We start from the raw sequence: 22,723 nt of genomic DNA, 5'->3' as shown, positions 1-22,723 counted from the left end.
TGTCGAGTATAGGCTCAAAGATTCATGTCTATAATTTTTTTTTTTTGAGAAAACTTAAAAGTATCTTCACTGGCATACCTATCTAATATACAGGTGAAGTATCTCAGATTTGGCTGAACTCAAAACTTGCATTTAAAGAGCTTAAATAATCTCAAAATACTGGTGTTTCTAAGGAATTTTAAGAAAGTTATCCGTTGGTTGTCCAGGGTCCCCCAGTCAGCCACCCCATAATTATTTTCTGAGTGCGCCACTGCGTAAGGTAAGCCTTGATTTTTTTAACCCACAAATATTTTCTGCGAAAGTTTAAACTGTGTAAATCACCTTACAACTATATTATCCAAATAAAATAAAATGACTAAGAAATTGTCAATAACCACAGATTCATTGATAGTTAGAAAGACCGGTTTCTGTTGTTACAACTCTGATTTATCAGAGATTGACAACCGGTTTCGGTTGTTACAACCCTGGTTTATCTGATAAACTCTGGTTTATCAGAAATTGACAATGGTGAAACAACCGAAACCAATCTTTCTAACTCTCAATACATCTGTGGTTTTTGACAATTTCTTAGTCTTTTTATTTAATATGAACAATTACCACAATATCAACTTATCAACTACACAAAAATAGATTATCCAAGTTTGAAATATAGGAGGGAATCGGGTGCCTATAATTTTATCAAGAAGTTAGTCGGAAAATAACAAATTCTATTCATAAACCGCATTTAATTAATTATACAATTTTACTGTATTTAGTAGGTGAATGTGTAAGTTATATAATCTAAAATTTATTGTAAATACTAATAATAGTATTTATTAGATGAAAAATGAAGCAAAAGCAAATACAATACCGATATCTAAAAAAATTGCAATATTCAAGATATTCGGTATTATCAAAAATGTCTTTCCAGTTGAATCATGGATCATAACAATCGCATGTAGGCCTTCTGCCCTAATATCAAAAATATAGCTAGTCAAGGTAGGATAGAGAATATATCAAAGTTTAAAATCTTCAAATTTTCTTCTTGTACAATCTATAAGTAAACTTAATATAGTCAAGGTAGTGAATGTATCAAAGTTGAGAGTTTGTCATCAAATTTTCTTGTTGTACAATCTATCGGTGAACTTGAGTTGGAAGGGTTTGGGGGACTCACTGATCCCCGACACGTTCTCACTCAAATCGGGCAGCCTACACTGAGCGGGCATGTCAAGGTCGAAGTTTTGCAACAGCCCCGTCATCTGAACAAATATGTTTTGTCTGGCAAACGTCTCCCCTGCACACACTCGCTTTCCTGAAACACAAAAAAATATTGACCGTACATTTTTAGAATTTGTTTCAATTTTCGACTGAAATCAATTTAGATTTTGACGTACGAAATCAGGGGCGAGGCGTGACTTTTTGGCTCTGTCATCTCCAGGAACAATTCAGTTGAAAGTTTGAATGAAAGCTATGCCTAAAGCCTACTCAAAATATAATGTTTCATTTGGGGCGATTATTTATCGAGCAAGATGACATCTAGTATAAGATAAGCTTTACTATTCAAAATCCTAGAGTTGAAAAGTCTAGAACTTGGCTAAATCTCAAGCTCGGAAACTGGCCCTCAATAATTAAAATTAATAAAAAAAATGAAATGAAATTCTTTATTCTTTATTGATTCATGCAACAAGTAGCCTACATCATCAAAAATGACAGGGAGTGAAAAAATAAGGTAACCTTGTGCTATTTCTCTCCCAAAAACCAAACATAGAAAAAATCAATCATTTAGATTTTGACGTACGAAACCTATTACTTGAAATTTCTATCTTAATTTAATTATAACATAATGTTTAAAAAATGTGCTGAATGGCATATCAATCATGATGTGGATTCAATCATGTACCAGGATCGTTCCAGAATTAAGTTGCACTGTTTTTTATAGTCTTGTGCATGGCAGGAAAAGGCTGAAATTTTCAGGGAACTTCCTTTCAGGTTTAGAGGCAGTGATGTGAAATGCGTCTGCCATAATTCATTCGTCAGTTATAAGCAATTCAATATGGAGATACCACTCACTTCTACCGCCAAATGTAAAATACATAGTGTACCCCCTGGTGACAACCTCAAACAATAAAGAGGGCTTAAGATATATAAAAGAAGATATTATTACCACCTGTTAAAATGTCGTCTTGCTCAACAATGCACAAGACATGACATTTTTACTTTCCTTGCCCTATTACCATAGGTAAGGAAAGTATTGCTTTCGAAAAAAATTAAGGTACCCAAATTTCAAAATTTCTATACGTTTCAAGGTCCCTGAGTCCAAAAAAGTGGTTTTTGAGTATTGGTCTGTATAAGTGTATGTGTGTCTGTGTACACGATATCTCATCTCCCAATTAACGGAATGACTTGAAATTTGAAACTCAAGGTTCTTATATTATAAGGATCCGACACGAACAATTTCGATCAAATGATATTCAAGATGGCGGCTAAAATGGCGAAAATATTGTCAAAAACATGGTTTTTAGCGATTTTCTAGAAAACGTCTCCAACGATTTTGATCAAATTTATACCTAAAATAGTCATAAGCTATATCAACTGCCACAAGTCCTATATCTGTGAAAATTTCAGGAGCTCCGCTCCATCCATGCAAAGTTTGATTTTAGATTCCCGATTATCAGGCTTCATATACAATTGAAACAAAAAATTTCGAGTGGAGAAGATTGAGCATGAAACTCTCTACAATTAATGTTCAGTAACATTTTCACCTAAAATTGAAAATAAGCTCGAAATTTGAGAAAATGTGATTATGCAATTGCAAACTGTTGGCAACTGTTGATTCTATTAAATCATTCACTATTAAGAGATAGCAGACCTCGTGTGTCTCCAGCGTTATTGTCCTGTCACTGGCTGGCTCAGGTCTGTGAATAGTAGACTTGAGATGCGCGTGAACACTAGCGTCAGGTGATCAATTTTCATAACGGCAAGGAAAGTTGTGTGAGTGGGCCACACCAGATTTCTATATTTAATGACAAAGCTGTTAAAATAGTTGAAAACCAACGTTATTAAACAGTTGTCTACTAACTTTGGTTGAAAACTACTCTAATATTGGCATATAAATCAACTGAAACGCACGAACGAACGATCCGTTTTTTAAGGGAATAGAATAAAAGTGCGACTCAAATTCACCGCAAGTTGTGTAGTGTGCCAGCATTTTACAGCACTGACTGCCGGCCTGGAAGAAAGGCCCCTGAAAATGTCAGTCTTTACCTGCCATGTTTATAAAAAACAGTGTAACTCAACTCTGGAACGATCCACGTATTGCTTTGATTCCCAAAACTTACCCAGTCCAAAAGGTACAGTCATGTCTTTCCTGATAATTTTTCCATCGCTGTCAATGAATCTCTCTGGCATAAACTTGTCTGGTTCATCCCAAACCTTCTCATCTCTGTGTGCACTGTACAAGCTTGTTAAAACCATGGTTCCCTGTAATGAAAAAAAATAGACACAGATATGTTGTGGAATTTTCCCATGTTGAGGTGATATAGAAATGTTGTGTCACACATGTAATTCATTTGAGTCACTGGCTTAAAAAGATGTTGCATCTTTTTTCATTTCACCTTAATGAAACAAAAATTAATGTGAATATTATAAGAAGTAATCAAAACAGGGTCAACATGTTCCATTTTATACTAAAAAAACATTGCATTTATACTTTATAATTTATTTAAGCCACTGGCTTAACAAGATGTTACATCTTTTTCATTTCACCTTAAAAAAACAAAAATTAATGTAAATATTATAACAAGTAATCAAAACAGGGTCAACATGTTCCATTTTATACTAAAAAAACATTGCATTTATACTCTATAATTTATTTAAGCCACTGGCTTAACAAGATGTTACATCTTTATCATTACACCTTAATGAAACAAAAAATAATGTAAATATTACAACAAGTAATCAAAAAAGGATCATCATGTTCCATTTTATACTAAAAAACATTACTTTCATACTCAGTATTTAGATTAAATTGATATTCGAAATTAATAGCAAATGTCTGAGAAAAGATGTATTTTTTTATTGGATATAACTGTTACTAGTACTAGGACTAACGATTAGTTTTTTCTATCCTAAATTAATACTTCACGTCATATTACAAGAAGAATCATGTAATAGTTTCTCATTGTTTTAAATTAGCTAATTCATAAAAAGATGTATTTGATGAATCAATTCATAAAATAGAATAATAGTATCTTTTTTGAAATTAATAAAATAATAGATTAAAAATACAAAGACATAGATAAAGATAAGGTACTATAATTCTATTTTTAAATGAATATAAGTAGCCCTGAATTCTTAAATTTTAAGTTGATGAATCAAATATCAATTTACCCTACATGGTTTAATGCTAAGAGATTATTCGTGTCATTCATTGCAATAATTTGGAAAGAAAATGACAGGCTTCTTACTTTTGGAATGAAATATCCACCCAGTGTTGTATCCTCCAATGCTTTATGAGGAACACCCAGTGGTGCTAAAGTCTGATATCTCATCGCTTCTCTGATGGTCGCTTCGCAGTAAGGCAAGCTGAAAAACATAATTAAAAAAAATAAATTGATAATTATCATGGAAATAGCTGAGAATAATTCATTTTGAAATGAGTATAATAACTTTAGTTGAATATTAATTGCTGTAGTGAAAGAATAATTTTACAGGAGAAGATTTGATTATAAGGCTCAACTCACACTACCTCGACTCAAATCGTACGACTCCAGTCGAGGATACTCCAGTCTCTCCACCTTACAACTTTCTTGCTCATTGTCACTACTTCAGTTCCATGCTACTCCATTTCTAACCTCACATTATTAAAAATATGAGATCCAATTCGTCACTTCTGCGCATGTAATAGGTTTTATAATAATTATGAATATAATTGAATCGCTAATTGCAGAAAGGGAACATGTCCAACTTTTTCAAAAATTGTTTTTTTCAAAAAATCAAATATTTTATGTAAGATACATCGTTTACTGTAGGAAGGATACATGTCCGCAACTGAAAGCATTGTGATGACGACGTTTTGATATATCATTTACTACAGGTTTAGGTTCAGGTTTAAATAGGTTTTTTGTCTCTCCTGTAAAATTATGAAAACTGGACATGTTCCCTTTCTGCAATTAGCGATTCAATTATTGTCGTATCTAATTCCTATTATTGTCTTTTCTAGAATGATAAAACATCACTTTCATAAACATAACTCCACTTTCATTAAAAATGCACGGTACTACGCAACTCAAGTCGAGGCTCGACCAACATGTCAAGTCGACGCTCGACTCGGTTTCACAGTCGTGAGGTCGCGGAGACTAGAATCGACTGGTCTGAGTGTCACCATTTGGAAACACATGCTGCGTCGAGAAGAGACTAGAGTCGAGTCTCTTCTCGATCTGAGTCGCGAAAGTGTGAGTTGAGCCTAAGAGTTTGGTGGGCAACTGATTTGAGTGGTTGGAAAATTATTGCTGATAGATCCCTGAAAACTTGTAACAGAATTATACAAACGTTATTACAGAACTTACACAGAAAACATTTTGGTGGATAAGGGCGGTTCAATGGGCAAGATTGATTTGAGGAGTCGAGGAGTTGAGATTCTATCCTAGCTCTAATTGATTATATATGGAAGTTTGTTTATTCTTCTGAAAGAATCATACAATTCTACAGGCCATATAATTATTCTACGTGTCTCTTATTTCAAAGAAAATCAGCCCATTTATATCCAAGATTGGAGAAAAAAATTATGGAAGCCTGGAGTAGTTATTAATGAAGCTGATGCCCACGGTCCTATGTGGTAAAGTCCAATAGCGAAAGAATATTAAGGAGAAATGAGAGGTTTTTAAGAAGAATATGAAATGAAAGAAAGGTTGAAAAAGAAAATGCATGAGAAAGTAAAAGGGGAAGATGTTAGGATATCATGTGATGTTATTCAATCACATGATAACTGGTTGATTTATAAAAAGTTGTTTACTTAGTTTAGTTTTTGTTATCTACGTAAATAAATGAGGTTTCATCAAATGATTAAGAATTTATTAAGATATTTTAAAAATTTATAAATCAAAATAATGATCATGAGTTTCATTTGTTGATGATGAACCTACAGTTTTAGATTTGTTTCAAAACGATAATGAGAAGGGACAGTTTTGGGGATAAGCCTGTTTGCCTTCTCACGTAAGTGTAATAATTGTACATGGCTGAATAAATATAATTTTATTCCATTCTCAACTCACAGTCATAAGAGAGATAATGATGATGATGTGCACACATTTTTGTTGATAGTAGATTTAGTTTTAGGTGTGTTCCGAACCAATAGTATTGTATTATTTATTCCACTCACAACTTACAGTAATGAAAGAAATGTGTGTCTATAATACTATATTACTATCTACGCTATTTCAAATACCGTTTGTCAGAACCGCTCACCATCTCAATAAGTTCATTTAAATAGAACAATGAGTTTGTACAATTGACTAAACCCATTCCTTGACCCCTTCTATGACCGCTACAATACATTCAAAAAATAATTTGAAAAATTATGCTGCTCAATTGATGTAAAAATTATTATTTTTTAGCTTTACTAACTCTCTTTTTTCAAATGTTTCTTCTTTGTATAATTATATGTATAATATATACATCATATACTTTCATCCTATACCCCTTTACTAACTTTCCGGAAACCCAATATTGTTCTCTTCTAATGTTATTAGTTATACTGAAGTGCGATATTAGTTTGTTTTTTGTATGTTAATTGTAATGTTATACTATCATTTTGTCATTAGGGCTCGTACTGGAGTTTGTCTATGAGTCTTTCTATGTTTTCTTGGAATAAATAAATAAATAATTTTGGATGGGTTTCGAGTTTAGAACCAAAATAATCAAGGTCTATAAAAACCAGGTCAAGACACTCGTGTCTTTATGGAGTGGCCATTTGTGCCTATTTCATGGCGATACATTTGAAAATCTAATCTAATTCAATTCGCTCGTAACAAAATCATGCATTATTAATTTTAAAAACAATATTCTAGTTCTGATAATATGTGAATTCAGGTTTTCAATTCTTCAATAATGGAATTTCAATAATAAATGCTTCAATAATTCATTTATTTATTATTAAAAATTGTTCTTATTCTTGTAACCTATGGATTATGATTCATAAGGCATTGGGACAAGATAGATAGATAGATATATTTATTGATAATTGTTACTAGGCTGTTGCCTATGGTAACATTTACAAAAATTGACAATAAAATTAAATCAAACTTAAGAGATAAATAATAATTATTTAACAGTTCTGCACTAGTATTGATTAATTACAAATATCGAAGAAAATAATATAGTATATATTAAGCTATCAACATTATACTAGATCACATTAGCAATACTGAGGAAAGAAAAGTTGTTATTTTCATCCATGTGGAATGAAACTTATCATGAAAGTATTCGAAATATTAAACTTCATAACACAATACAATAGAGAGTAGATGGAATAGGTAAGAAATAAACTATGAAGGTGGTCCTATTACAAAACACAAATATGCGAGGCCAACTTCAAAAAGTTCCCGATCAATTAAATCTAAAAATCAACAATTCAGTTTCTAGTATTTTGCTAAATACTGTAATTCTGTAGGAAGAATTATTTTTACAATTCCAATTACTAATAGCACATCATGTTATGTTCAATTTACAATGATAACAGCTTAGAATAAATTTGAAAATTGGTGAACTAGAACCCGATTATGCAATTTTGCAGAAATTTTCGGCGATTTTGCAATGCAGCACGGGATTGTGTCATGACCTGTATTTTTTTTTATAGACCTTGAATATAATATAAATCAAACTCACAACTGACGGTCCTGCAGTGTAGGCAATCTCCCTTGTCCTACCACTTGGTCGATTTCCTCCTGGCATTTTCTCTGCACTTCCTTGTATTTTGTAAGCAGCAGGAGGATGAATGCCGTCATGAAGGGGATTGTTGTCGAGGCAGCAAACAGCATATCCAAGCCAATCACTTGCAGTTGTCTCTCTGTTCCAATTCAAACATAGATAACATCAATTGAGGTAGCATGATTTGGAGTGAGTGGAAGAGAGGACTTAAAAGTCCTAACTCCGCCAAATAGAAAATACCGGGTGTTTCAAATAGAATGACCCAATTCTAAACAGTCATTTTTATTTTAAAAATCTGGTGTGGCGCACTCACACAACTTTCCTTGCCGTTACGAAAATTGATCACCTGACGGATCTCAAGTCTACTATTCAAGGATCTGAGCCAGCTGGTGACAGGACAATAATGCTGGATACACACGAGATCTGCTATCTCTTCGTAGTGAATTATTTAATAGAATCAACAGTTGCAAACAGTTTGCAATTGAATAATCACATTTTGTCAAATATCAAGCTTATTTTCAATTTTAGGTGAAAATGTTACTGGACATTAATTGAAGAGATTTTCATGCTCAATCTTTTCCACTCGAAATTTTTCGTTTAAATCATATCTGAGACCTGATAATTGGAAATCTGAAATCAAAATTTGCATAGATGGGGCGGAGCTCCTGAAATTTTTACAGATATTGGACTTGTGGCAGTTGATATAACTTATCAATGACTATTTAAGGTATAAATTTGATCAAAATCGTTGGAGCCATTTTCGAGAAAATCGCGAAAAACCCTGTTTTTGACGACATTTTTGCCATTTTGAATTGCATTTGATCTAAATTGTTCGTGTCGGATCCTTATAGTGTAAGGACCTTAAGTTCCAAATTTCAAGTCATTCCGTTAATTGGGAGATGGAATATCGTGTACACAGACGCACATACACAAACACATACAGACCAATACCCAAAAAACACTTTTTTGGACTCAGGGGACCTTGAAACGTATAGAAATTTGGAAATTGGAGTACCTTAATTTTTTTCGGAAAGCAATACTTTCCTTACCTATGGTAATAGTGCAAGGAAAGTAAAAAATGGTGTAAAAACCCAATTCTACATCAAGTTTCATGTTTATGAAGTTTATGATGATGTATTATAAGTGTTTGATGTGCCCTCTTTTTGAGACTCGGAAGACATCTAGACGGTAGCCAAATTCATCCCAGACTGTTCGCAAGAAGTCTTCTCGGACTGTAGCTACTGCATCAGTTATCCTGGTTTTTAGCTCCTCAACATCAAGTGCTAAGGGAGAAAGATAAACACGATCTTCAACGTTGTTCATCCCTTAGCACTTTAGCACTTGATATTGAGGAGCTAAAACCAGGATAACTGATGCAGTAGCTACAGTCCGAAAAGACATCTTGCGAACATCTGGCTACCGTTTAGATGTCGTCCAAGCCACAGAAGGAGAACATTTAGGGCCGTTTGAACAGTCAAAGCTTAAACTCGATTCAATCAGCTGGTGGCTTAAACTCAAAATGAAACACATTATAACAAACGAGACTTGATACGGATTTAATCCAGTTTAAAATGAAATTTAGTTTGAACTGTCACTGTGCAAACGACCCTAATAATATATAATCATAAACTAGATACTTCTGTGAGTAATTTGATGTAAAATTGGGTTGTGTACACCATTTTCTTAGATAAATATAACTGTTTATAAAATTGGGTCATTCTTTTTAAAACACCCAGTATTTCATTTCAATTAGTCCAGTCATAATCATAGGCAACAAAAGGTTACAGAGGGAAATATAAAAAAAAAATATTTTAAAATTAATTTCGACTCTGCAGCTCTGTTTGCTATAGTTAGGGGATGCTGAACTCTTTCCTTTCCAAAAGCAAGTGAATTTTCTTTTTGAATGAAGCATTGAAATGAAAAATTTGCTATGAATTTAAATGAAGATAAAATCAACAAAAGTTGAATTTCAATGCTAATTTTGAAAATGCAAATTTCAATTAATCTTTTTTGTTCTTAGAACGTGAAAAAATAATTGAAAATCATTAAATTTCTGAGAGATATGAACATATGATATAAAATACATCAACTGACCTGAGAATGAATTATACTCGTCGCCTCTATAGATTCTATTGTTCATTTCGTGAATGTATCTGTCTATGAAATCATTGGACGTCTCGTCACTCAATTTTTCCTTGTGATTGGATATCAGACTCTGGAATGATAGAATTATCGTAAATTATTATTTTAAAGCTCTGCAATTGAACTTTTATATTTAAATATAGAAACTATCATTGATTGATTGAAATATTATTGACACCTATTATTGATTGATTGATATTATAAACCATTACACTTCACGATTCATAAGAATGAATTAAAAATTACAAAATTCAATATGAATATTATAATGGATTGGATTGAGAGAAATGTTTATTCTAAACCAGCAGGTAGCCCGTGCTTCGCAAGGGTCTACTTCAAGACTTAACAAACTGAAAACTTGACGTAATGAAATTTTGAAGAATTGAAAATAAACCTATAGCCATCCTTGGTTAATTAAGAATCTATTATGCAAAATTTTAAGTTAATCAGTCCAGTAGTTCAGACGTGATGATGTGTGAAACATAATTTCCCTATCCTGTACGTGTATAAGCCAGGTATTTATTATAGTATAGATTATCTATCTTCATTATGTAGTGTTTTAATCAATGAGTCTTTTGGTATAAATCTTCAAAATTATTTGTCCTAGCTTCTCATTGATTTTTTATCATAGTTGTGCGAGCTCACTGCCGGCACACAAGTTGTTCTTGCTGGTAATGCCATAATGTAATCTATACTATAATAAAGGAAAGAACTGGCTAATACACGACGGGATAGGAAAATTACCGTCGACCGGGGTGACTTTGTCCCACCTCGCGGGAAAATATTCAAATCAGTTTATCTCCGATCTCTGTTATCCGAAGTCGATATTCAACATTGATACCCGTAGCCCTGATCATTATCGAGGTTCTACAATCGATATCTTGTCGAATCTCGATATATTAGTTGAATTATCGACATAAAACTAAACTGTTTGCTTCATCTTGTGATTTCGTTGTCGGAAAACTTCGTATTAGAAAACTTGTTTCTAAACGACTTATGATATCGTTGAGTACATATTATTTAAGCCTGTTTATTATGTTTCAATTGGTATATCTATAATATCCATAGTTTAACTGGTTAGGGTTCTGTTACTAGTTAAAAACAACGAGGTCACTTTTAGGTTAAAATTGGGGTGACTTTGTCCCAGTATGAAAATTGTGAGATTATGCAGGATATGATGCAAATACAATTCAAAATATGATAAATATAATGTACTAGCCGTCAGGCTCGCTTCGCTCGCCATATCCGTCTAGCCAGGGGGCTCCGCCCCCTGGACCCCTCGAATGGATCGTCCAAGAATGAGATCAGCAGGCTCGCTTCGCTCGCCTGCATTTTTCATTTGAGCATTTTTATCATATGTAAGAACAATCCAGTCGGGGGTCCAGACTAAACGTCTGGCTAAACGGATATGGCGAGCGAAGCGAGCCTGACGGCTAGTAATATAATATTCCCAGGATTGAAGTAGCAGTGCCCAATCAATCTTTCCGCGATAAATGCATTTAAATCTTCAACTTGGTGCCAACCTAACAAAGTCAACTCAACTTAATGCCAACCTGACAAAATTATTAATTTAGTTGCCAGTTAACAACTGTTTCAAAGAGGTACTCTATCTAGATTATAGTTCTATAGTAACATATGATATGGAAATTTCAATTATAATTAAGAGATTGGGAGAAGAAGAATATACAAGCTAAAAGACGAACTTTAAACCCTTAAAAACAACCCTTAGAGTTAAAATATTGCCAAAAGATTTCTTAGTGCGCCTCTAAAGGGCCAACTGAACATACCTACCAAATTTGAACGTTTTTGGTCTGGTAGATTTTTAGTTATGCGAGTGAGTGAGTGAGTGAGTCAGTCAGTCAGTGAGTGAGTGCCATTTCGCTTTTATATATATATATATATATATATATATTATATATATATATATATATATATATATATATATATATATATATATATATATATATAGATATATATATATATATATATATTATATATATATATATATATATATATATATATATATATATATATATATATATATATATATATATAGATTCTACCTAATAAAATCTGGTGTGGTACACTCACACAACTTTCCTTGCTCATTGAACTATAAGCCTCATTATCAAACGAGAATGATTTAGGGGAATAACATAATAACGATTGACGGCAACATATTTGCAACTACGATCAGACTACTGTATATGCGTATATACAATTGTTTTCAGAGTACTTTTTCCTTTATGTAAATTGTGAAATTCGATGATTTTTTTTGAAATTCGTCAAAACAGCTGTTCTACAGATGAAATATCTTGACTATGACTGTGTCCTTATTATAAACTGCTCTACCTACCCACGGTATATGGAAGAAGAAAAAGTAAAAACCATGTACCAACCTACCTCATACACGAGAAGGAGGTTACAAAGTCCATTTCTCAAGGATTGGGTGGACCCCTCATTAGCACCCCAGGAAAAAGACTCATGTCAGTTGATAGAGCTAATAAATAACTATACAGGGTATGGATTTCAAAAAATTCGTTAGAGCCGTTTTTGAGAAAATCGTGAAAAAATGGTTTTTTAGTAACTGTCATTTTTCTCAAGAATATTACGGAGCTCCTGTAGTTTTCACATAAATAGGACTCATGTCAGTTGATAGGGCTTATAGATAGCTATCCATGGTATAAATTTGAAGAAAATCGTTGGAGCCACTTTCGAGAAAACCGTGAAAAACATGGCTTTTTAGTCATTATCCGCCATTTTTCTCAAGAATATTACGGAGCTCCTGAAATTTTCCCAGAAATGAGACTCATGCCAGTTGATAGGGCTTATAAATAGCTATCCATGGTATAAATTTGAAGAAAATTGTTGGAGCCGTTTTCGAGAAAAACGTGAAAAACATGGCTTTTTAGTAATTATCCGCCATTTTTCTCAAGAATATTACGGAGCTCCTGAAATTTTCCCTGGAATGAGACTTATGCCAGTTGATAGGGCTTATAAATAGCTATCCATGGTATAAATTTGAAGAAAATCGTTAGAGCCATTTTCGAGAAAAACGTGAAAAACATGGGTTTTTAGTAATTATCCGCCATTTTTTCCGCCATCTTGAATTGAATTTCATTGAATTTCTTATTGTCGGGTCCTCAGGGTATAAGGACATTAAGTTTAAAATTTCAAGTCAATCGGTTGATTAGGAATGGAGTTATCGTGTTCACAGACATACACACACACACACACACACACACACACACACACCACACACACACACACAACACACACACACACACACACACACACACACACACACACACACATACACATACACACACACACACACACACACACACACACCACACACACACACACACACACACACACACACACACACACACACACACACACACACACACACACACACACACACACACAGACCAATACCCAAAAATCATGTTTTTGGACTCAGGGGACCTTGAAACGTATAGAAAACTTGAAATTGGGGTACATTAATTTTTTTGGAAAGCAATACTTTCCTTACCTATGGTAGTAGGGCAAGGAAAGTAAAAACAAAATATTCACCTTGCTTGAGATTAATACGATCTTAATATTCATTTTCAGCTGATTATGCAGCTGGAGCCAACATGCCTTGACGCTAAAAGAGATCTTTAGGCAGCAGAAAGTAAAATATTATTTTAAAGAAAAATTTGTGATTTTTTCAAGTGGATTTCATTTGTTTTCAATGTAATTATTCATTTTAAAGGTTATCAGTTGGTTTCACTTTGTCTGACTCTTTGAAAATGAACTTTTTTCCATATATTTTTCAAAGTGAGACAAAGTCACCCCAACCCCTGGTTGACATTGTCTCTTAATTTCAAAAAATATATCTTTGTTAAAACGGAGAAAATGCTACGGTAACCTTTTTTAATGGAAAATACTCTTCAAACATTGCAGAACACAATAAAAAATATTGCAAGAGATTTGTTGCAATTTGAGTATTGACTGCAAGCGGTTTAAAATCTCAACTCCCCAAAATTGGGACAAAGTCACCCCGGTTTACCGGTATGTTTGACGCATCATCACGTCTGAACTACTGGACTGATTAACTTGAAATTTTGCATAATATAGATTCTTACTAACCGAGGATGGTTATAGGCCTATATTCAATTCTTCAAGATTTCAATGCGTCATGCTTGCAGTTTGTTATACTTTGCTAACTTTTCAAACTTTGCATATAGATTCTTAATTAACCGAGATGATGGTTATAGGCCTATATTCAATTCTTCAAGATTCCACTTGGTCAAGTTTTCAGTTTGTCAAGTTTTTGAATAGACCCTTGAGGAGACCCTTGATGGGTTTCCTGCTACTTGATAATATTCATTTTATCAATTTGTAATTGGTTTATGGCAAATAAATAAATGACTTTGAACTTGAGACGATGGTGATACTCACATCGACAAATCGTTTAGCATACTTTGTAGCGTGCTTAGTGACAGTGTAGCCAACTTGTTTTGGGAAGAAATGACGCATCCAGGGCGTGATGTTGAGTGCCCCTGTGGTGGCATCAATGACTTTGGCCTGCTCCGCCATCACAAAGCCGAACTCGTGCGCCTCGGCCAGTGGCTTCCGATCCCCCGAGTAGATCTGGATTGCCATGTTCGCGTTAATCGCGTATAGCAGCTCTGGGATCTGGGCGATCCGGTCTTTGCACACCTCCTGGAAACAGGAAATTAATGTGAGATATTTGAGAAGTGTGCAATATAGAAGCACAGAAAGTTAGTGTTTACGGTATGAGGATAGTTTCCCGAATATGTTATCCGAATACCGTAAACACCTTTCTGAGAGAGTCGCGTACGATATTTTTCGCCACACTACAGGTATAGCTGACGCCAAAAAGTTAGGCGGTTTCGTGGGTCTCTTGTGCGTTCCAACAGCTGATGTTGTCAAGTAGAGTTGTCATCTAGCTTATGCTCAGGTGATGATTTTTAAATCAAAAGAGACAATAAATACAGAAACATTGAAACAAATAAAGAGACATTGCATCAGCTGTGAGTAGGTTACACCAAGTGACCCACGAAGCCCACTAACTTTTTGGCTTCAGCTATATAAGAATAACAAATCGAATAAGAATGTTTTATGATAGGGGGGGGGGGAAATGTATCATATCTCAAGAACCAGACGTCGAAGGGTACTCAAAGTGGGGTGGAAATTTCCGATCTCACCCTCCTGAACACAATGCACCATAATTATGGCACAGTTGTCCAAACACATTTTCAAAAAGCGGCCGGAAAGAAGCCTCGTCTGAAGCTGACGTCAGACGAGAGTCGTCTGCAAACAATGTCTTTCAGATCTTCGTAGGGACTGGAAAACAGCTGCTTTCTGTACAGTGTGGCGAAAATATTGTTATGTAAATAATTATTTATTTATTCAATCATTCAGAAATACACAGCTTACAGAAAATAACACAGGCTTACGCCTAAAACTGTTCCAATTCTAATTTTTACAGCAGTCCAAATGTAGCTAGATTATGTGATAGTCTTGGCTACTCGGTCTTTGCACAAGTCCTGACAACATGGGCAAAGTTTTAACCATAGTGAGGTTTACGTTATAATGGCAGTGTTTGATTAGCAATGGTATTGCTATCCTTGTCTATCATTCAACAAAGCGGGTAGTGCTATCTCTTTTTCGCTTTGCTCTGTTGTCAGATCGTCTTTTTTATTATTGCTTAATAAAATATGATTGATTATTTTAAACGAGAATGAACCGTTAATATTGCATCAATAAACCTGTATCATCTACCGTCTATAGAAGGCATTGATAAGACTGAGGTTCGGCAACGTTTTTCTCCTAACTTTCTCGATCTTAAATCTTAAAAAAATACTGAACATTCAAGTTACCGTGTTGAAAACCGAATTCCAACTTCATCAAAATATAAAATTATTAGGCTATCATTAACATACTGTTTATGAAGCACTATGAAGCCTGTTTTTGTATTTTGTAGAAACTAATTTTTGATTGTGATTTTTTGTATTTTGATTTCCTTTATGTATTTTGTGTTGAATTGAATACAATTATTGATTGATTGAGTGATGAAATAATTTTAATCACATCATATATTTCAATTACCGTATCATTGAAGAGTTTGGGGTTTTATTATAAAATGACTCACCGTATTTCCTTTCCTTATTAAGTCGATCAGATCTTGCACTTCCTCTTGCAGATCGTGTTCCAAAGAATCCGACCTCTTTCCGAAACCAAAATCGCGCATATTTCTCAGCATAAATCGGCGCTGTTCTTGCCATAGGGGACCTTCCGAGAAGATTATGCCTGAATTTTGAAGAAAATCTTTATTAATATAAATTAGATTTATTACATTATTCTATAAATAATGATACCTACTAGTATCATTCATCTGAAATTCTATTATTATTTATTGAACTTCAAGAAATTATTTAATTACAATATTCAATATGGTTTTTTAGTTGTAGTATTGCATTTTTATTGTTTATTGAATCGTATCAAACTTTACATTTCAAGTGTAAATAATTTTGGGCAGAAAATAGTGATGTGGAGTGAATAGTAAAAAGTTAACTATAGTGAGGTCCACGTTATAATGGCAGTGGAGAAAGATAGGAGATCAACGTTGCCGATCCTCTGTTTTGTCAATGCCTTCTATAGACGGTAGCTGATACAGGCTTATTGATGTAATATTAACTGTTCATTCACGTTTAAAATAATCAGTTATATTTTATTAAACAAGAGATTATATTTTTCAATAATTTCATAATTCAGATGAAATATTTTGTTAATAATAATAGTAATATAAATCATATTATGAATGATTGGAGAAGAGTCAAAAATGTATTATAAATTTGATGGATTGTTTTTATTGCAGGAATTGAACATTTCTTATTATTATTATAATTATTATTTTGATTTTGATGAGAATCTTGTGAGTACCATTGCTGAAAAGAAAACAAAATACCAGCCCCTGTGAGTTGAACTGAAAGATATGTATAAATTAAGGAAGGTGGTGATAATCCCTATAGTAGTGTCTGCCAATGGACTGGTCATAAAAGAATGGAGACAAGCAATGGAACAGCTGCAGTTGGAGAAATGGCATATGAGAATTATGCAGAAAGCAGCAGTTCTTGGTACAACTAATATTGTACGCAAGTTTCTAATCCTCTGATCTGGAAAAGAGTGAATGATTCTCTGCTTTGAATTGCAACTATTTTAGTCTTGAGATCAGAATTGATCTCCGGCTACTTAGTTATTAAGACAAAAAATATTTTTCAATAATAATAATAATAATAATAATTGCCTTTATTGATCAAATATACAACAATTTGTTACAAGAATATTTCTCTTTAAGTATTACATTATTGGCATTCGCCCCCATGGATATGATCCGTCCGGGGGGACAAGCAAGAAATTATATTTTTTATATATTTTTATAATGAATTTTCTGAACTAAGATAAAATATTTTGTTAATTAATTATTAATTCTACATTATTAAAAGACGATCTGGCAACAAAGCAAAGCAAGAAAGAGATAGCGCTATCCGCTTTGTTGAATGATAGACATAGCAATACCATTCCTAATCAAACACTGCCATTATAACGTGGACCTCTCTATAGGTACCTATATTTATTTTTCCTTTCAAAAAAATATATGTAAATCATATTATGAATGATTGGAGAAGAGTCAAAAATGTATTATAAATTTGATGGATTGTTTTTATTGCAGGAATTGAACATTTCTTATAACTGACCTAACAGATCTCCATCACCCCGTAGTCGCGGCACAAACGCGTCTACACGACCTTGAAACTCAGGTTTGAGCAGGACCTCGCGACAAGTGTCCAGGTCACAGGCGACAACCACCTTGAAGTTGCCCAAAAACAGGCCAACCACGTTCGTCTTGTAGCGCTTGGCCATCGCGTGGAACGTTCTGTAGGGCAGGTTTAGGTTCTCCCACAGTACTTGGTAGTAACCGCCCCATATCGGAAAGTTTTTCGGTCCTAGAATACAGTTTTTATCATAAGTTTCCATTCATTCATTAATACAGTTCATTCATTCGTTAATACAGTTCATTCATTAAATTAGTTTTACTGATGATTATCTATTTTTTTCAATAATCAATATTATATGGTAGATATCTATCTCTTTATGATGGCTCATAATGTTTCATAATGCTTCTATAATCAATAATATACGGTAGAGCTGAACTTCTTCAAGGGATTGGTTATGATTGGAAATTTAAAAATGTATATTTATTATTAAATCAGCTCATAGTTATTTGAATATGCTATTTCATTCACTTTTATTCTGTTGAATTACTTCAAGGAATCTTAGAATTGGTTTCAAGATTATCATAAAACTGTTGGAAAATCTTGAATACCGTAAACCGGGGTGAAGTCGGACACTTTTTCAGGTTTTTTAAATATTTAAGTGGTTTATATTAAAATGATCATTTTCATACTTGGAATATAAAATCTACTGTTCTTCCCGGTGCTTTCTATCCCATTTTCATATTTGTACACCAACCCGTTTTTTTTTTTTTTAAATCCCAAATTGTGTCCGGATTCACCCCATGGGTTGGGGTGAAGTCGGACACAGGTTGTTTTGCATTTATTTCCGAATTCTGATGACACTAGGGGCTATTTCGGACACATATTTTCGTTTTAAAAAAAAACAGAAAACCCTTTAAAAATAATTAGAAGCATTTATCCATAAAATTCACTATTGAAATTTACTATAATGCAAAATCAATAATGCAAAAAATCAAAAATACAATCAGATAATATGAAGGAATGAATTGAACACAATCAGATAATATTAGTATACATTCTTAATATTTACAAAGTCTTCTAGTCCAGGGAACATGAACTTTTCTCTACGCAGTTTTTTGGGTTTCAGTTTTGTTATGATTGATCCCAGTGACACAGTTTCAATGTCTGGGATATCAGGAAAACTGAAAGTAATCTCCTTTTTTCCATCCTTCTTTCTTAAAAATCGAATTTCATATTCGGTGTTCTCTGTATCAAGGATGTTTTCGATTCTTCCAACATAAACTTTGTCCCGGTTATCTTCTTGTGTCACGAATTTAACAAGGACGAAGTCACCTTCAGCCTTGTGCTCATCAGGGATGTCGACCAGCTCTTCATGGGAGGTGCCAGCATCACTTTCTTCAGACTCAGATGCAAAGATTCCTTCCTCTTCAGCCATAACAGTTTGCAGGACGTTATTGTCGGTGTCATTATTCAAACATGTTGTTGTGATGCTCTGCCCTGGATGGACAGTCACGCGTTTCCCACGACTTTTAGGAGTGTCACCTTTTCGTGTCTCCTCCAACTTTTCTCTTAGAGCATCGCACCAATTTGGTGAAGTATCATCTGCTTGCTTAGGTAGCTTCTTGAGCACCTCCTCTTTGTCTAATGGGATTAGACCAGTAGCCCTAAATCCAGCAATGATGTTCGCTCGAAGTTTGTCCCCCATGGATTCTATAGCTTCACGCAAAAGTCTGGGGAACACGGATTTTTGCACAGCACCTCTGTTCCTCTTCTTCCACTCTCCTAATGTGCTACGCCAGGCAGCTTTCATGCTTCTGAAAACTGCAACATCCAACGGCTGGAATAAGTGGGTAGAATTTGGCGGAAAGAAAACAAAATCAATGCCATTCAGCTTACACAGTCTTATAACCTCAGCTGAGAAGTGACTGGCTAGGTTGTCACCAATCAACAACTTTCTCCCCACTTTGTCACGAAAATAGACGAGGGCCACCGTGATGAACCATTCCTCGAACAGGCGCATGTCAAACCACCCACTCTTGCTACATCCATATCTCATTCCTGGGAGACCACCCTCTATCCAGGTGGGGTACAAAAATTGAGATTTGTACACAGTGAATGGTGGCAGTAGATCACCCCTCCCATTTACTGCCATCATAACACTAGTGGAGCTTTTAGAAGTGATTCTTCACTATATTTCTTGTGGCCAGTTGGCCCAAGGACTGGCTTATATTTCCTTGTCATGTTGAAAACCCTTAAAAAAAAGAATTTTGTCAATGCCTGAACTACACAATATTGACATGTTGTACTCCACAAAAAATATTTTTGCCCCCCCCCCATTTTAAAAAAGTAGGTCACGGTACGCCTCCGTACCACTAAGCTAATAATAATGAAACATTACACTGTAACTCATTTTATCTAAACATAAAATAATGAAAAAGTTCACAATATTGGCATGTTGTACCCCCTTCAAGAAAAAGTTATTCTACTCCCCCCCTCCCAACAATAAAAGTTGATCACAGTACACCTCTGTACCGACATGCATAGAATACGTAATAAAAATGTAGGTACACAATAATGCATTAGCTAAACATAAAATAATGAAAAACTACACAATATTGGCATGTTGTACACCCCTTCACTCATAAAACATTTTGCCCCCCCCCCAAAAAAAAAGTTTGTCACGATACCGTATCTGTACCGCAATGCATAGAATAATGAAAAATTACGTTTGTTTTGACATTTAAACTTTAAACACCATTTTACAACCATTCTTGGCATGTCCGAATTCGCCCCTGAAAAGTGTGACTTTTCAGTATTTATTATATAAAAAATACTAAAAAGTCGAAAACATAGAATGTGAAAGTTTGGTTATGTAGCTGAGAATATGTATTATCGAAGAAAAATAAGTGCAAGCTTCAACTTACTTTGATATCGATGATTTGTGGAGGTTTTGATCAATATAAATGTAAATCAATATTTTTGGCACTTCAAATTTCTATTTATTCACTCGAAATATCACGTGTGTTGGTTCTTAAAACATGTAAACAACATTCAACAGCTTACTGCCTTCTCGAGTCACCACTTTTTGAGGTTATATCGAGTGTCTAATGCCTCCAAATTCAAAATCAGTAGACGCGGGTAGCTCTGTCCGACTTCGCCACAGTAGTCCGAATTCACCCCGGTTTACGGTAACGTTTTAATATACGGTACTGTATTTTGTATATTAAAGCTGTGCAAAGGCTAAAAATGAACTTTCTACTGGTGATATTTTTCAAATATTTTCAATTTGTATATCATCAAGCTATCAAAATGAAAAAGTTTTCTCAGGAAAACATTTTTTTCCGATCATTACTTTTTGAGATATAAGCGCCTAAAGTTTAAATTCTTGGGACAGAACATTTAAAATTCGGTAATAGGTAAATCTATGAGATTCAGAGGATAAATTCTTCATGGTATTGTTGGTTGAATAAAACACAGAAAATTGAAAATATCAATTTTTGTGAAAGTTATTCAATTTACTAAGTCATTTTTAGTAAATTGAAAAACTTTCTCAAAAATTGATATTTTCAGAAAGTTTTTGTTCTATTTAATCAACAATACCATGAAGAATTCATCCTCTCAATCTCATGGATTCATCCCTTACCGAATTTGAAATGTTCTGTACCAAAAATTAAAACTTTAGGCGCTCATATCTAAAAAAGTATTGATCGGGAAGAAATGTTCTCCTGAGAAAACTTTTTCATTTTGATAGCTTGATGATATACAAATCGAAAAACTTTGAAAATATCACCAGTAGAAAGTTTATTTTTAGCCTTTGCGCAGCCTTAAAAGAATAGAGATGTGATGTATTTTTTTTTAGTAAACTTTATAATATTACCTACTATTGCTGTGGCCAACTATATTTAAAAGTGAAGGCAATACATTGAACGTATTTAGATTGGAAGCCTAAATCTATGTACAAAAAACATTATACCAAACTCTTTGATACCAGCTATAAAAATTTTAGGATTCAAAATATACTGAGAATAAAGTAAATCTAATGCTATAAGACGTAATTGTAGTTTATTATTAAAAACATGAAGTACTCTTTAATTGAAAACATTTAAACGTTTTAAATAAAAGGATACTTTATATTTTTATATTGTTTTTTAATAATTTTCATAAACTAGCCAATTCAAGTGAAGTGATTCTGTGGTTATTGTAGTTTATTCTTACCTGGAGGGAAATTCTTTGGCAGTCGGAAAGTATTCAAATAGATTAACAATAGAACAACGATTACTAATGACAAAAGAATAGGTGTCATATTGTTATAATTTGCAAATTTCCACGGATAAACACTAAAAAAGGAGCCTTGGCTCCAAAAACTTCAAGTTTTTTCAAACACCTTCAACAAATGTTGCAGCAAATCCACATTCAATGTATAACTGTCGAAGTATTCTAGAACAATCTCATTTCATTCATAGACAATAACAAAATTGCTAGAAAATAACAAAAAAAAGTTACTGATTATTTTAGAACATTCTAGTCCATTAATTATGGCATGCAATTAAATTCAACTGCCTTCTCACTTCAGATAGCCTATGCACCTTCCGCATTGGAGTCTGTCCCGCTGTCCCGTTTTTCTTATCATTTTATACATTTTTTACTGTTTTACCAATTAGCTAATTAGAAATATTTATTGAAGTGTAGGCTCTGTAATCATTGAAGTGTATTAATAGCAAACAATTGGTTTGTTTTGAATTGGAAGTTGGAGTGAAAACAATCTAGGTCCGTAGTAGACACGTATCTTATCATTTGAATTTGTTTCACTTAATTGACTTTTATTGAGCTGGTGACAATGGAGTGTTGTAAATTGTTAGAAAAAAATCGAGGTTGATATATTTGAG

At 33.7% G+C, this 22,723-nt stretch overlaps 1 protein-coding gene across 1 annotated transcript; it reads right to left on the bottom strand.

Annotated features, from left to right (window-relative positions):
* Window positions 1-691: 691 nt before the first annotated feature.
* LOC111056333 (probable cytochrome P450 304a1) lies at window positions 692-22,294 on the bottom strand. Its single transcript, XM_022343692.2, has 9 exons — window positions 22,053-22,294; window positions 17,817-18,065; window positions 16,211-16,368; window positions 14,494-14,757; window positions 10,000-10,120; window positions 7,864-8,044; window positions 4,446-4,563; window positions 3,318-3,459; window positions 692-1,291 (listed from the first exon to the last, which is right to left on the bottom strand). Exons 1-9 carry the CDS (start codon window positions 22,138-22,140, stop codon window positions 1,092-1,094), a joined length of 1,521 nt encoding a protein of 506 aa, XP_022199384.2. The 5' UTR covers window positions 22,141-22,294; the 3' UTR covers window positions 692-1,091.
* Between the last annotated feature and the right edge of the window lie 429 nt (window positions 22,295-22,723).

The sequence above is a fragment of the Nilaparvata lugens genome, chromosome 7 (genome assembly GCF_014356525.2).
Source record: "Nilaparvata lugens isolate BPH chromosome 7, ASM1435652v1, whole genome shotgun sequence".
NCBI lineage: Eukaryota > Metazoa > Arthropoda > Insecta > Hemiptera > Delphacidae > Nilaparvata > Nilaparvata lugens.
The sequence above is the reverse complement of the archived record's forward strand: the minus strand, read 5'-3'. Positions and strand labels throughout refer to the sequence as shown.